The sequence below is a fragment of the Salvelinus fontinalis genome, chromosome 35 (genome assembly GCF_029448725.1).
Source record: "Salvelinus fontinalis isolate EN_2023a chromosome 35, ASM2944872v1, whole genome shotgun sequence".
Classification (NCBI taxonomy): domain Eukaryota; kingdom Metazoa; phylum Chordata; class Actinopteri; order Salmoniformes; family Salmonidae; genus Salvelinus; species Salvelinus fontinalis.
Window position 1 is genome coordinate 18,128,150 of NC_074699.1, and position 15,315 is coordinate 18,143,464.

General features: G+C 42.9%; 1 protein-coding gene across 5 annotated transcripts in view; it reads left to right on the forward strand.

The window, feature by feature from the left end:
- The first annotated feature begins 6,672 nt into the window (after positions 1 to 6,672).
- The window catches only part of LOC129834432 (neuroplastin-like), a 37,036-nt gene continuing 28,393 nt past the window's right edge, over positions 6,673 to 15,315 (forward strand). For 3 of the 5 annotated variants that reach the window (XR_008756253.1, XR_008756254.1, XM_055899405.1), the window contains exon 1: positions 6,673 to 7,308. Coding sequence is in view for 3 of the 5 variants with exons in the window: in XM_055899405.1 (XP_055755380.1) it covers positions 7,233 to 7,308 (76 nt within the window). In the remaining 2 variants the exon portion in view is untranslated. The remainder of the gene's footprint in view (positions 7,309 to 15,315) is intronic. The other 2 variants (XM_055899404.1, XM_055899406.1) reach the window with 2 other exon arrangements.

Consider the following 15,315-nt stretch of genomic DNA (forward strand, 5'->3'; position numbering starts at 1 on the left):
AATTACTTCGCCACCATGGCCTATTTATTGAATTACCTCCCTTATCCCACCTCATTTGCACACACTGTATATAGACTTTTTCTTCTGTATTATTGACTGTATGTTTGTTTATTCCATGTGTAACTCTGTGTTGTTGTATGTGTCGAATTGCTTTGCTTTATCTTGGCCAGGTCGCAGTTGTAAATGAGAACTTGTTCTCAACTAGCCTACCTGTTTAAATAAAGGTGAAATAAAATCATATTTAATTGAGAAAGCAAAAATGTATATACATTATTTACTGGCAAGAGAGATTGATACCACTTATTAGCGTAATGGAACATTGCTTACTTGACAGTGATGGATAATAGCGTTGTTTAAATACATCTGCAGCCAAAAACATTTCATATCTATTATATTTGATCATATAAATTATGGCATAACTTCTGTTTTGATAGTCAAGCAAAAGTCATAATATTGTATTCTGCATGTGTTACAGTACTGTACAAGCCTGAGCTTTTTTCATTAAATAAATAATTTATTTAATAACAACTGCATTGTACAAACAGACCAGTTGTTACATTTTAATGTGTCCCTGGTTAAACCTAATATCCAGTATTACACATGAGATGACACATAACATGACTCCTTTTCAACAGTGCTACATGTACATATTCTGCTTAGTATGAGAGATATCCTTTTTCTCTGAATAATGTCAACTACTGTATGTAGTTTAGCTGGGCCTGGGTTTAGGCCTGGAAGTCAGTGGTCTGGGAGTGATGGGATGGGCCTCACAACAGAATGAGAAGGCCAGTCCAGAGAGGTACACCTCCCAGCCAGGGTAAAGACCAGTCCTTTAGTACACTGCTCAAAAAAATAAAGGGAACACTTTAACAACACAATGTAACTCCAAGTCAATCACACTTCTGTGAAATCAAACTGTCCACTTAGGAAGCAACACTGATTGACAATACATTTCACATGCTGTTGTGCAAATGGAATAGACAAAAGGTGGAAATTATAGGCAATTAGCAAGACACCCCCAATAAAGGAGTGATTCTGCAGGTGGTGACCACAGACCACTTCTCAGTTCCTATGCTTCCTGGCTGATGTTTTGGTCACTTTTGAATGCTGGCGGTGCTCTCACTCTAGTGGTAGCATGAGACGGAGTCTACAACCCACACAAGTGGCTCAGGTAGTGCAGCTCATCCAGGATGGCACATCAATGTGAGCTGTGGCAAGAAGGTTTGCTGTGTCTGTCAGCGTAGTGTCCAGAGCATGGAGGCGCTACCAGGAGACAGGCCAGTACATCAGGAGACGTGGAGGAGGCCGTAGGAGGGCAACAACCCAGCAGCAGGACCGCTACCTCCGCCTTTGTGCAAGGGGGAGCACTGCCAGAGCCCTGCAAAATGACCTCCAGCAGGCCACAAATGTGCATGTGTCTGCTAAAACGATCAGACACAGACTCCATGAGGGTGGCATGAGGGCCCGACGTCCACAGGTGGGGGTTGTGCTTACAGCCCAACACCATGCAGGACGTTTGGCATTTGCCAGAGAACACCAAGATTGGCAAATTTGCCACTGGCGCCCTGTGCTCTTCACAGATGAAAGCAGGTTCACACTGAGCACATGTGACAGACGTGACAGAGTCTGGAGACGCCGTGGAGAACGTTCTGCTGCCTGCAACATCCTCCAGCATGACCGGTTTGGCGGTGGGTCAGTCATGGTGTGGGGTGGCATTTCTTTGTGGAGCCGCACAGCCCTCATGTGCTCGCCAGAGGTAGCCTGACTGCCATTAGGTACCGAGATGAGATCCTCAGACCCCTTGTGAGACCATATGCTGACACAAGCACATTTGTGGCCTGCTGGAGGTCATTTTGCAGGGCTCTGGCAGTGCTACTCCTTGCACAAAGGCGGAGGTAGCGGTCCTGCTGCTGGGTTGTTGCCCTCCTACGGCCTCCTCCACGTCTCCTGATGTACTGGCCTGTCTCCTGGTAGCGCCTCCATGCTCTGGACACTACGCTGACAGACACAGCAAACCTTCTTGCCACAGCTCGCATTGATGTGCCATCCTGGATGAGCTGCACTACCTGAGCCACTTGTGTGGGTTGTAGACTCCGTCTCATGCTACCACTAGAGTGAGAGCACCGCCAGCATTCAAAAGTGACCAAAACATCAGCCAGGAAGCATAGGAACTGAGAAGTGGTCTGTGGTCACCACCTGCAGAATCACTCCTTTATTGGGGGTGTCTTGCTAATTGCCTATAATTTCCACCTTTTGTCTATTCCATTTGCACAACAGCATGTGAAATTTATTGTCAATCAGTGTTGCTTCCTAAGTGGACAGTTTGATTTCACAGAAGTGTGATTGACTTGGAGTTACATTGTGTTGTTTAAGTGTTCCCTTTATTTTTTTGAGCAGTGTATATACCTGCAGATGGCCAGAATGGGAAAACATAGGAAGTGAAGTGCAGCGTAGCCCAGCCAGCTGCAATATGGCTGTCAGATACAGTACCAGACACCATTTTGGATACACCTACTCATTCAAGGGTTTTTCTTTATTTTATTTTTTAAAATTTTCTACATTGTAGAATAATAGCGAAGACATCAAAACTATTAAATAACACATATGGAATCATGTGGTAACCAAAAAGTGTTAAACAAATCCAAATATATTTTAGATTCTTCAAAGTAGCCACCCTTTGCCTTGATGACAGCTTTTCACACTCTTGGCATTCTCTCAACCAGTTTCACCTGGAATGCTTTTCCAACAGTCTTTAATAAGGAGTTCCCACATATGCTAAGCACTTGTTGGCTGCTTTTCCTTCACTCTGTAGTCTAACTCATCCCAAACCATCTCAATTGGGTTGAGGTCGGGTGATTGTGGAGGCCAGGTCATCTGATGCAGCACTCCATCACTCTCCTTCTTGGTCAAATAGCCCTTACACAGCCTGGAGGTGTGTTGGGTCATTGTCCTGTTGAAAAACAAATTATAGTCCCACTAAGCGCAAACCAGATGGGATGGTGTATCGCTGCAGAATGCTGTGATAGCCATGCTGGTTAATTGTGCCTTGAATTCTAAATAAACCACAGACAGTGTCACAAGCAAAGCACCCACACACCATCACACCTCTTCCTCCATGCCTTACGGTGGGAACCACACATGCGGAGATCATCCGTTCACTCACTCTGCATCTCACAAAGAAATGGCGGTTGGAACGAAAAATCTCAAATTTGGACCAAAGGACAAAGGACATTCAGACCAAAGGACAGATTTCCAGCAGTCAGTCTCCTCTGAACAGTTGATGTTGAGATGTGTCTGTTACTTGAACTCTGTGAAGCATTTATTTGGGCTGCAATTTCTGAGGCTGGTAACTCTAATGAACTTATCCTCTGCAGCAGAGGTAACTCTGGGTCTTCCTTTCATGTGGCGGTCCTCATGAGAGCCAGTTTCATCATAGCACTTGATGGTTTTTGCGACTGCACTTGAAGAAACTTTTGAAACTTTCCGGATTGACTGACCTTCATCTCTTAAAGTAATGATGGACTGTCGTTTCTCTTTGCCTTTTGAGCTGTTCTTGCCATAATAGGGCTATCTTCTGTATACCACCCTTACCTTGTCAAAACACAACTGATTGGCTCAAATGCATTAAGAAGGAAAGAAATTCCACAAATGAACTTTAAACAAGGCACACCTGTTAATTGAAATGCATTCCAGGTGACTACCTCATGAAACTGGTTGAGAGAATGCCAAGAGTGTGCAAAGCTGTCATCAAGGCAAACGGTGGCTACTTATATTTTGAATATATTTTGATTTGTTTAACACTTTTTTGGTTACTACATGATTCCATATGTGTTATTTCATAATTTTGATATCTTCACTATTATTTTACAATGTAGAAAATAGTAAAAATTAAGAAAAACCCTTGAATGAGTAGGTGTGTCCAAACTTTTGACTGGTACTGTACATTCTATTTGACCTAGAACTGGGTCTGAAATTAGTCAAAATATGTCTTATGTAGAAAATATACATGAGGTACTGACATCATGAGGCAACACATTAGAACTGGCTCAACCAGTTAGTATAAAATTGTCTGCATGACTGTATAAACGTATATTTCATTGAAGGCAGGTCCATGACATGAGAGTGTGTAAGTGGATCCCCACTGTTGTTGGGCCAAATGCGGTTGATGATAATGAAAGAAAAGGCTGCACATGGTATACACGTATGTTGCTCTCATGTACATTCCATGGGTGCAGCATGCAACCATGTGTGGGCTTTTCTGTCATTAGTTTCATGAAATGCAGAAACTCTCTGAATGATGGGGTCATTGAAAATGGAAAAGGTAAATCCCAAAAATGGTAAAAGAAATCCCCCCCAAAATCCTTATTTACAAATAGAAAGAGTACTTTCAAATGAAGCTCTCAATTCAGGTAATTTACAAAGTCTCTACACAAGGCATGGGTTATGGCAAGGGCCTCAGAGCCATCAGAACCGTCTGAGAGCTGCCTCAGCCGGCAGGCCAGCCAGGTGGGGGGGGGGGGGGGGATCCTGTCCTCTCACGTCGTCCTGGATCTCATAGAGCTCATCCTGAGCATGGTGAGCTCCGCTACGTCTGCATCCTGCACCTCAGACTCCTGCTGGCAGCTCTCTCTGATCACATACACTATGAGTCCCACACAGATGATTATGAGAAGAAATATACCTATAACCTGATATACCAGGGGGCAGAAATAAAGATTGAATAAGGTGAATAACATCCTAAATGAGACTGCAATGCATAGACTAGACATCTATGTCATTGATAACACACAACTCCATCACCCCACATAAGTAGAGCGCTTTGTAACAGGTAAGAGCTGTGTAGTAACATGAGGAGTGTTTCCGAGTACGAGTGCTGACTTAGGATCAGTTTAGCCTTTTAGATCTTAATGAATATGATTACATGGACGGGGGGGGGGGGGGGGGGGGGGACCTGATTCTAGATCAGCACTCCCTCTCTGAATCGCTTGATACATATGGCCCCTAGCTCCTCATTCCACCTCATATAATGAAACATATGCATGTAACAATGTAGTGATATGCATGAAATGAAACTCACCTGAGACACAACAAATAGCTGCTGTGAGCGGAGCATTAGTTCTTGCGGTGTGACATCTCCCTGACTAGTTGGCTCACACCATTTCTGCGGTGCTGCTTTATCAACTATGACAAATCTGCCCTTCCAGTCTGTCATTGCACAAGCAAAGTACTGGCCATCGAGGAACAACAAGATCAGCCACACGATTGCAGGAACAAAACTGGAAAAAGACAAAGTCTTCCGGCACCACGTATCGCACCTGCATCCTTGAATGATCAGCATCAACGTGAAGGACATGACAGCAGGAATGATGAAGAAGGCAGAAGAAAACACTCCGTTCCATTTAGGATTGCAAGGACACTCAAACTCCAGCTCCACCAGCTTCTCTAGTCCCATGAGGATAAATCCAAAAGCCACATTTGAGACCAGAGGACTGTTGCTAAGTTCATTTTTCAGTCTGGTAAGCCATTGTTGTCTACTATCCATACTAAATAGACCAAGAAATGAGAGTAGTAGAGGTAAAAAGCCCAACAGAGGGTGTACCGTTGTGAATACATTGGCAACAGTTAAGTGATGCGTGATTAACAGTTCTAGGGGTAAGTTTTTCCCTCGGGCAAAATGCCACACTTCTTCTCTCATTGGTTTTGAACAAAGGAGGGTGTGTCATCGGCTCTGACCTTTCCCTAGCTGATTGGCTGGTGGGGGGTTTCAGATGGGGTTACATTTTAAATGTACTCTTCCACAGATAAACTAGAGGGAGGAGAGTAAAGTGGAGGGAAGTCCAGTTTGTTCTGCCATTGGGTGAGAAGACCAGCCATTTACAATACTTCCTCTAGCACACAAATACTCACAGTGGATACTGTAGTGCGGCAGCAGTTGGCAGCAACTTTGGAATCAATTTCTCAGATACATTTGGCCACAGAATCAGATTGTGGACAGTACTACTTAAAAAGTGTCCCTCAAATAGATATTACATGTGTACTGTATACACACTGACTGAATGGGTTGCCATAGTCTGGCCTTTCATTTATCATAGTGTGTTTTCCACTTGTTAACAAAAAATAATTAATATATACCCATTAAGTATATTGATTTCCCCACTGCTAATGTTCACACAACACAATATACCCAGTATGATTCAGCTGAATTCTGGCTTCTATAATGAACCACCAGATGTCACCCATGTAACACCACTGCACAGCTCTAGAATACAGGGATTACAGGGAGGCCATGTTAGTTAGGGTCTGTCTGATTGATACACAGTCCAGTCCAGTACAGTAACCTGGATTCACTGTATCCTGGGTTATGTCTTCTGGTGAAATTAGCTGCTATGTTTGGTTCATGGCAGGATTGTTACCACCCAGTGACCTGTTTCAGTATTATGATGGGGCATGGCATTTGGGAAGATTAAACCACAGCCTATAATTATTTACCCTCGGGCAGGTGGCACATTGATGATTTACCTGAATTCCTTGCAATTATCCGTGTCTCTATAATTGTCACTGGCCAAGAGGTCTACTTAGAGATAAACCACCTAAAGTGGCCACTTTATTTCTCTCTGTGTGCGTGTATGTGTTTACGCGCTCGCGTTGGTGGTTGCTTGCGTTTGTGGACGTACGTCTTGCGATCAAGCTTTCCTGCGCAACATTTCGATGCTAAGATTCCATATGTCGATAGACTGTCTGTCAATAAAAACGATTGACTCAATAAATGTGCAAAGGAAATCAAATTGATATAGGCAATAATTGGCGCATGTTCAGAATGACTGTTTGTAAAATGTACACGTTTATTTTGGGCTCTAAAGCGCCTCGTTTCTATGATCGCCAATGCGCATCGGTCTGCGCATCTCTGATCCTTCGGAACTACAACCGTGGACGCTCGCACTGACATCGAAAGACTTCCTCCGCAATCCGATGAAGGAGGCTCCGTTTATGGCCCTACTACATCGGCATCCCTGACGGAGCTATCGGCCTGTCCCGGACCATTCCTTGCTGCCTTCATTTCGTTATTTTTCCGGAGGACTTTATCTTTATAGCCTTCGTAGATCATTCTAAAGAACTCCGCATCCACTCTGCTATGCACCTTTAGACCAGATCTATAATTCCCGCGATCAATATCTTATCTCCCACAATCGCCTTATCTAGTCCCTGCCTGGTCCTCTCATCGAAACCCAAGAATGCAGCCCAATGCAGTAATGTTGGCTGTGGTCCTTTTTGGAAACTTGATGCTGCATTACGTCTCGGCTCAAAACGGTAAGAATGAAGATGTGACCATGCCCGGGATTGTACACAATCGCAGTCAGACACAGTGTCTTGCTAATTGTTCCAATGAGGAGCCAACTGTGACTCGAGAACATGTATTTTATTACGATTTGAGGAAGGGGGCGTCTGTCATTTGATATAATGTCAAATATGAGGACCATGGGCGCATTTACGCATCGCAATAAAGTGTTTATTTAGAACACATTTGTTTACATAACTCTGTTCACAGTATTTAGGGTGCTCATATTTTTTTACGACCATTTCCCTACGCACACTATTCTCATTTTTATAGTGTAAGGAAATGGATTGAAACTAGATAAATATGCTATTGAAAACCAGAGCATAAATATGTTACTGTAAACCAGAGCATCGTTGTGTTTGCTTGGTGTTTCCTAATATAAGCTGTATTAGATATTTCGTTCTGTTTGGAGTTAGTATTATATTATTATTATTTGATGGACACATTGGAAATCCTTAGTCTCCACGAAGTCAGCTGGGTTTTAATGATTTGTCTTCATTGATAAATAGATTACTGAATACACAGATTGTTGACACTATTTGATTGTAGCATATTTTAGTGTTTGGGATGTAAATAGTGTTATGCTGTGAAGAAGAGCAGCGTAATGCATTCCTAGCGTAATGGAGATGACTGTTGAAGAACCTGCCAAACAGTCTGCACGATTCAGGACTGTTAAGCCCATAGTCTCTCTCTCTGGCTAAAACACAACAAACAAATCATCGGGCTTTCATATTAAAGAGGTCAACGTTCCACTTGATGTGTGTATGTGTGTGCCTGTGTGTGTGTGTGTGTCATTTCTACATCTGATGTGAATTAATAGGCAGCCATTGTCATTGATATCATTTTTAGTGACAGTGTTGATATTTGGAAAGGGCATTACTCGTTTTCTGCCCTCAAAATACAATCTGGCTTATTGTAAACAGCATCTTTGGTTTCCTGGAAATATTTAGACCCATTAGTTTCTCTCTGTGTGTCAGTGGGGTTGAGATTCTATTACATAATTGAGGCTTCTGAATCCCACTGTGGGCTCAAAGCAGAGTGTTGATAACCTCAAAACATATACACAACTTCCAACAAAACCCATTTGGAGTATCTGTGTGTAACCTACATGTTTGAAGGTTATAATATCTTGTCCCACAATATGATGGATAACCTTTCAAATGATTATCACCAATTTGTTTCCACATTTTGTTGAATTCAATTGTCTCTCCATGGGCCATCCAAGTTTATTTCTTTCAGTCTTTGATGAACACACAGTCACAAGGGGCAGGATTGAGGGCAGCATCATTTTCTTGACATGAAGGATGTCTGAGCCTCCTCATCATTGCGTGCTAAGGGTTGCCTTCCCTGACATGCCCCTGATGGATGGCCAATCCCAGTGAACCACTTCTGCCACCCAGAGGGGGCACACCAATCAGAGGCAGCCTCTACACAAAACACATGTTCTCAGAGCTGAGCTACTACTAGCTATTGGTATATTTTATGACAATAATTGTTTCAATGACGAAACTTGCAATTTTGGATCGTGTTATAGGCCTATAGAAAGCTAATAAAAATGCACTAGTCTATTCCTGCTAGCACTGACTTTGCTGATAACTACTTTGTTGAGGGAAAATCTACCTGCTACGATTGTGATATGTTGTTGTTTCACCTAACTATTTTCAGATGAATGCACAAGTGTAAGTCGCTCCGGATAAGAGCGTCTGCTAAAGGACTGTTAGCTCTGAGAACACAGAAAGATTGTAATATGAAGTTTTACAGTAATAGGCGGCAGGTAACCTAGTGGTTAGAGCATTGGACTTTGTAACCGAAAGGTTGCAAGATCGAATCCCCAAGCTGACAAGGTAAAAATCTGTCGTTCTGCCCCTGAACAAGGCAGTTAACCCACTGTTCCTAGGCCGTCTGGTAGGCCGTCATTGAAAATAAGAATTTGTTCTTAACTGACTTGCCTAGTAAAATAAATAAAATAGTCACTCAAAGCAGAATAGAGAAATCCATCATTGGCTCTACTATTCTCACTACCAGGGTTGGTGTCAATTCAATTTCAATTCAGTAAATTTAGGAAGTAAACTGAAATTCCAAATCTAATTTCAATTCTATTTTATGCTTCTCTATGAGAGAAACATTTGAATTTCAGTTTGAATCTTGAATTGACTTTGTTGAAATGGAATTGACACCAACCCTGCTTACTACTAGTGTACAATGAGTGTACCAAACATTAGGAATACCTTCCTAATATTGGGTTGCACCCCCTTTTGCCCTCAGAACAGCCTCAATTCGTTGGGGTATGGACTATATAAGGTTCTACATTTTTCCACAGGGATGCTGGCCCATGTTGACACCAATGCTTCCCACAGTTGTGTCAAGTTGGCTGGATGTCCTTTGGGTGGTGGACCATTCTTGATACACACGGGAAATTATTGAGCGTGAAAATCCCAGTAGCGTTGCAGTTATTGGAGACTCAAACCGGTGCACCTGGAACCTAATACCACACCCCGTTCAAAGGCACTTAAATATTTTGTCTTGCCCATTCATCCTCTGAATGGCACACAGACAATCCATGTCTCAAATGTCTCAAAGCTTAAAAATCCTTCTTTAATCTGTCTCCTCCCCTTCATCTACACTGATTGAAGTGGATATAACAAGTGACATCAATAAGGGATCATAGCTTTCACCTGGATTCACCTGGTCAGTCTGTCATGGAAAGAGCAGGTGTTCCTAATGTTTTGTACACTCAGTGTACATTCATTAATTGATCTGGTGGATGAATTATGTGTCTATGAGGACACACTTTGATGGTCCCCATCCACAAAGTCAGATCTACGCCCTCTATTGTTTGGTAAAGCCCAAGTGAAGGCATTCCAGTCTTTGCCCAGTGTTAGTGCCCACTCCCTGGGTCCCATAGCGACACACAGGGCTCCCTCCACCATGGGCTCTGCTGAGACTCCTGGGGGCTGTGGGAGACAGACGGGTGCTACTTTGTCACTCTGTGTTGTTTTCTCGAGCATCACTGTAACTGGTGAAGACTGATACAACTCCTTTCTTTATTAACCTACTGATGTATTACAGTTTATTAAAGTGATGTTGGGTTTTAGACACTAGTGAGATACAGTTCTGTAGCTAGATACTGTAACACATTAATGAGGCTGTTATATAAATACAGTAATCATATTTTTATGGATGGTATACTGATGCTATTTGGTCGCACAAATATGGGTATACCCTCCAAACAAATGAATTCATATTTCACAGTCTGGATTTAGTGTGAGTGATGTAACGTGGCATGCTTCACTATGTCACGTTTGATTTCCTCAGCAATATTTCAGATTCGGGGCAATGGCTTGTAAGAAGTGTAATTATAAGGGCAGGGGATTTAATCACAGTACAGTATGTGTGAAGCAGTGGAGAGAGCTGAGCTGAGACCATTATACCTCTATATGCTTGGGGAGCCTGAGCAACCATAGATGGCTGAGATTCAGCAACAGATATCTGGAGGACTGCAAATAGCATTGGTCCATTCTGCTGCCAGTCGCTATTTATAGAGCGGAGACACAGCACCCTGAGCACAGAGAACTGTGGCTTTAACGTCCTTTTGCGAAAGTGAGTCCATTAACTCTTAATGGATAGCAGCATCCCTGTGCACAGCTGCTTGGCTCTGTGAAGACTCACTAGATGCATGTGAACCATTTAAGCTCTTAAAGGGCCTCGTTCTTTTATGCATGAGGAATATGAAGAGGGGTTCTCTCCTGTCTCTAACCTGAAGATGCTGCTTATGGCAATGCACCATGGATAATCTCCCCCTATGAACAATTGAACAGCCACAATAGCCGTAATCATGTTCAGGACATTTGTGTGTATAATATCTTATTTTTGAGTTGACATAGACTACAGACCACAATGTAAATTCCTTTGATGTGAGTTACCAATAGAAACATAAACCAACTCAATGCTGCTCTAAATGCATCTGTTATTTTTCTATAAGATAGAGCTACGACCTCTCATCATTTCTTCATGTAGTACAGTATTAGTAGGTTTGTGTGGCTCAAAGCCACAGACAGACAGTTTATCGACACAGTCCCAGTTTCTATCACGAAACACGTTTCATGATCAAATCCCCTGAATCAGGGCCAGGCAACATTATAAAAAGAAATCTAAAATGGCATCTCTCTTACAATTAATAAGGGATTCAATTAACGTAACTGCAAGGTACAGAGTAGCTTGGTAATTGTGAGGTAATTAATTGTAAGTCCATGCTGTATCACTGCCCATGTTCTGAGTAGCAGAGGACACATCTGTGAGACCGGAAAATGTGCTGTGGGACGTAAGCCAGTTCTTCCACTGAGTCACACTAACCCACTGTGAAACATGATACATACTGCACCGATGGCAACAGCATCAGGCACCCCACAGCCTCCAACACAGTACACACAGTACACACCAGACACTGTATCTACTGATGATGATACCCAAATGGAAGATGCTGGACGGAATTTTAAACAAAATGGAGACTTAATGTTGATATGTGGTTGTGTGGAATATTCGTTCTGGGAGATTTGTTTGTGGTTACAATATGTGTTGTCACAGTGTGTCCAGTGAAGAAAACACCTAATTTGATAGTTGTTGTCACAAACTGTTATGGTGACATGGATGAGTGTCAGCTAGTCCTGTGGCATATGGTATCTTAACCATGCTAGCTTTGCACAGTGACAGAGGGCCCGGGTTGTCTGTCATCTTGACCTCTGAAAGGGTTAATCGTGGAGCAATATTTGCTGGTTGAGGGGGATAAGCCTATTTCAACCGGTGATGGGGGGGATTTAACTCCCATGAAAGCGGTGGCTCCCCTCTATGACCTGAATGGCTGTCCCTGAGTAGTTACAGTAAGATGGCAGAAGTCACCTCCTCCCTCTCATCTCAGCTGCTGTTGCTAACTGCCATTTATCCACAACACCACTCTAATGCATGCAGGCATCAAGGTTTATTGTTGATTTGTTCAAACGAATGAGGAAATCTATACCCGCCCACCCATCGATGTGTTAAGAGCAGCTCAGAAACAAATACATCATCCTTCAACCCACAGCAGTGACTCATTTACAACTGTCAGAGCAGGAGGATTTGTGAAACCTTGGGCAATCGGCCAAGTGTAACACCTCTTAACCAGATGCTGGAAGCCAGCTAAGTTGGCTCTCCTACAAAAGTCAGATATACTGGCCAAGACAATGGAGCATCACACCACAGTACACTGATACTACAGCTACAGTGCCTTGCAAAATTATTTATCCCCCTTTGCGTTTGTCCTATTTTGTTGCATTACAACCTGTAATTTAAATTGATATTTAATTGGATTTCATGTGGATTTGAAATTGGTGAAGTGATATGAAAAAAAAGAACTTGTTTCTAAAAAAATAAAATCATGGAAAAGTGGTGTGTGCATATGTATTCACCCCCTTTGCTATGAAGCCCCTAAATAAGATCTGGTGCAACAAATTACCTTCAGAAGTCACATTATTAGTTAAATAAAGTCAACCTGTGTGCAATCTAAGTGTCACATGATCTGTCACATTATCTCAGAATATATACACACACCTGTTCTGAAAGGCCCCAGAGACTGCAACACCACCAAGCAAGCGGCACCATGAAGACCAAGGAGCTCTCCAAACAGGTCAGGGACAAAGTTGTGGAGAAGTACAGATCAGGGTTGGGTTATAAAAAAAATCCAAAACTTTGAACATCCCACGAAGCACCATTAAATCCATTATTAAAAAATGGAAAGAATATGACACCACAACAAATCTGCCAAGAGAGGGCCGCCCACCAAAACTCACGGACCAGGCATGGAGAGCATTAATCAGAGCGTTAACAAAGAGACCAAATATAACCCTGAAGGAGCTGCAAAGATCCACAGCGGAGATTGGAGTATCTGTCCATAGGACCACTTTTTAAACCGTACACTCCACAGAGCAAGGCTTTACGGAAGAGTGGTCAGAAAAAAGCCATTGCTTAAAGAAAAAAATAAGCAAACACGTTTGGTGTTCGCTAAAAGGCATGTGGGAGACTCCCCAAACACATTGAAGAAGGTACTATGGTCAGATGAGACTAAAATTGAGCTTTTTGGCCATCAAGGAAAACGCTATGTCTGGCGCAAACCCAACACCTCTCATCACCCCAAGAATACCATCCCCACAGTGAAGCACGGTGGTGGCGGCATCATGCTGTGGGGATGTTTTCATCGGCAAGGACTGGGAAACTGGTCAGAATTGAAGGAATGATGGATGGCGCTAAATACAGGGAATTTGTTGAAGGAAACCTGTTTCAGTCTTCCAGAGATTTGAGACTGGGACAGAGGTTCACCTTCCAGCAGGACAATGACCCTAAGCATACTGCCAAAGGAACACTCAAGTGGTTTAAGGGGAAACTTTTAAATGTATTGGAATGGCCTAGTCAAAGCCCAGACCTCAATCCAACTTAGAATCTGTGGTATGACTTAAAGATTGTTGTACACCAGTGGAACCCATCCAACTTGAAGGAGCTGGAGCAGTTTTGCCTTGAAGAATTGGCAAAAATCCCAGTGGCTAGATGTGCCAAGCTTATAGAGACATACCCCAAGAGACTTGCAGCTGTAATTTCTGCAAAAGGTGTCTCTACAAAGTATTGAGTTAGGGGGGTGAATATTTATGGACGCTCAAGTTTTTTTGTCTTATTTCTTGTTTGTTTCACAATAAAAATATTTTGCATATTTGCAAGTGGTAGGCATGTTGTGTAAATCAAATGATACAAACCCCCCAAAAATCTATTTTAATTCCAGGTTGTAAGGCAACAAAATAGGAAAAACACTAGTACACAGAGGTGATACTCATATCTCCATTCCCAAACATAAATAAATGCCCTGCACGTAGCCAGTGCAGTGGCCCTTGGGGTTATCGAGCTGCGGTCTGTCTGTGTTGCGGGACTGGGAGGCAAGTTACAGGCGGTTGACTCAGAGCCACTGCCTGCCTGCCTGGGGAGAGAGCTCCCCAACTCACTCAGTAGGCCGAGCACATGTGTAATGGGCCACCACACAGACTCAGAGGGGATCTATTCACCACAGTATACTCTATATGATGCTATATGACATTATAATGAAGTGCCTCGCAGAATAAACAGAGATTAATGGATGCTTGTGACTCAGTCTGTGCTGTATATGAATCCCTCCTCATATGGTATAATTTCATTCACATCACTTATGTAATTGTGGTAGTATCCCTTTAGCAACATTACAGGCTACTCTCTTCTATGAAAATCTCCTTGTCCTCTTCACTTTCTGTTGCCCTCCAAAAGAGTTGAGGATGAGAGGCTGGTCCAGTTCTTTGATCTCAGCGGATGATTTAGTTCAGAGGCAACCTGAGCAGAGTCAGTGGGCGTCCAGGCTGGGCTTTACCCTCTGTGATGATGGGGGGTGGAGGCTGAAGCTAGATGGTCCCAGATGTTTCAGGAGAAAGACACAAGCACTAATTACTCTGTATGTATCTGGGCTTCAGGCAAGATGACACAAGGTCTGTTTAGGCTCTGGTCTGTGTAAATCAGGCCAGGTTGGATCATGTCCACGGCCAAATAATTTACCCTTTTCCTATTGCCTTATTATTTACAGCTGCCTGTGACTCACTTCTAACTGTTGCTGCCAGGGTATGGTACGGTATGATCCCCACCCATGTATTGTTCCGTCTCTGGAATATCTTGCTCTGGGTGGACCAGACCAAAGAGTATTTGGCTTCAGTTGTGTACAGAACATACTGTCTCTAGCTGTGGAAACACAGTGGTGTTTGACCTAAAATGGAAAATGATAGCCTACAGTATAAACTCAGTCTCTTGGTTACAAACTGATACAGCACAGTACATTATTTGCCCAACCAAAACGCTAAGTATCTAGGTTATATTGCAATAATGAAATGTTAGGCACAGCTCATTTGAACCCAGTACTGACAGCTATGCATAGGTGCCTAGTA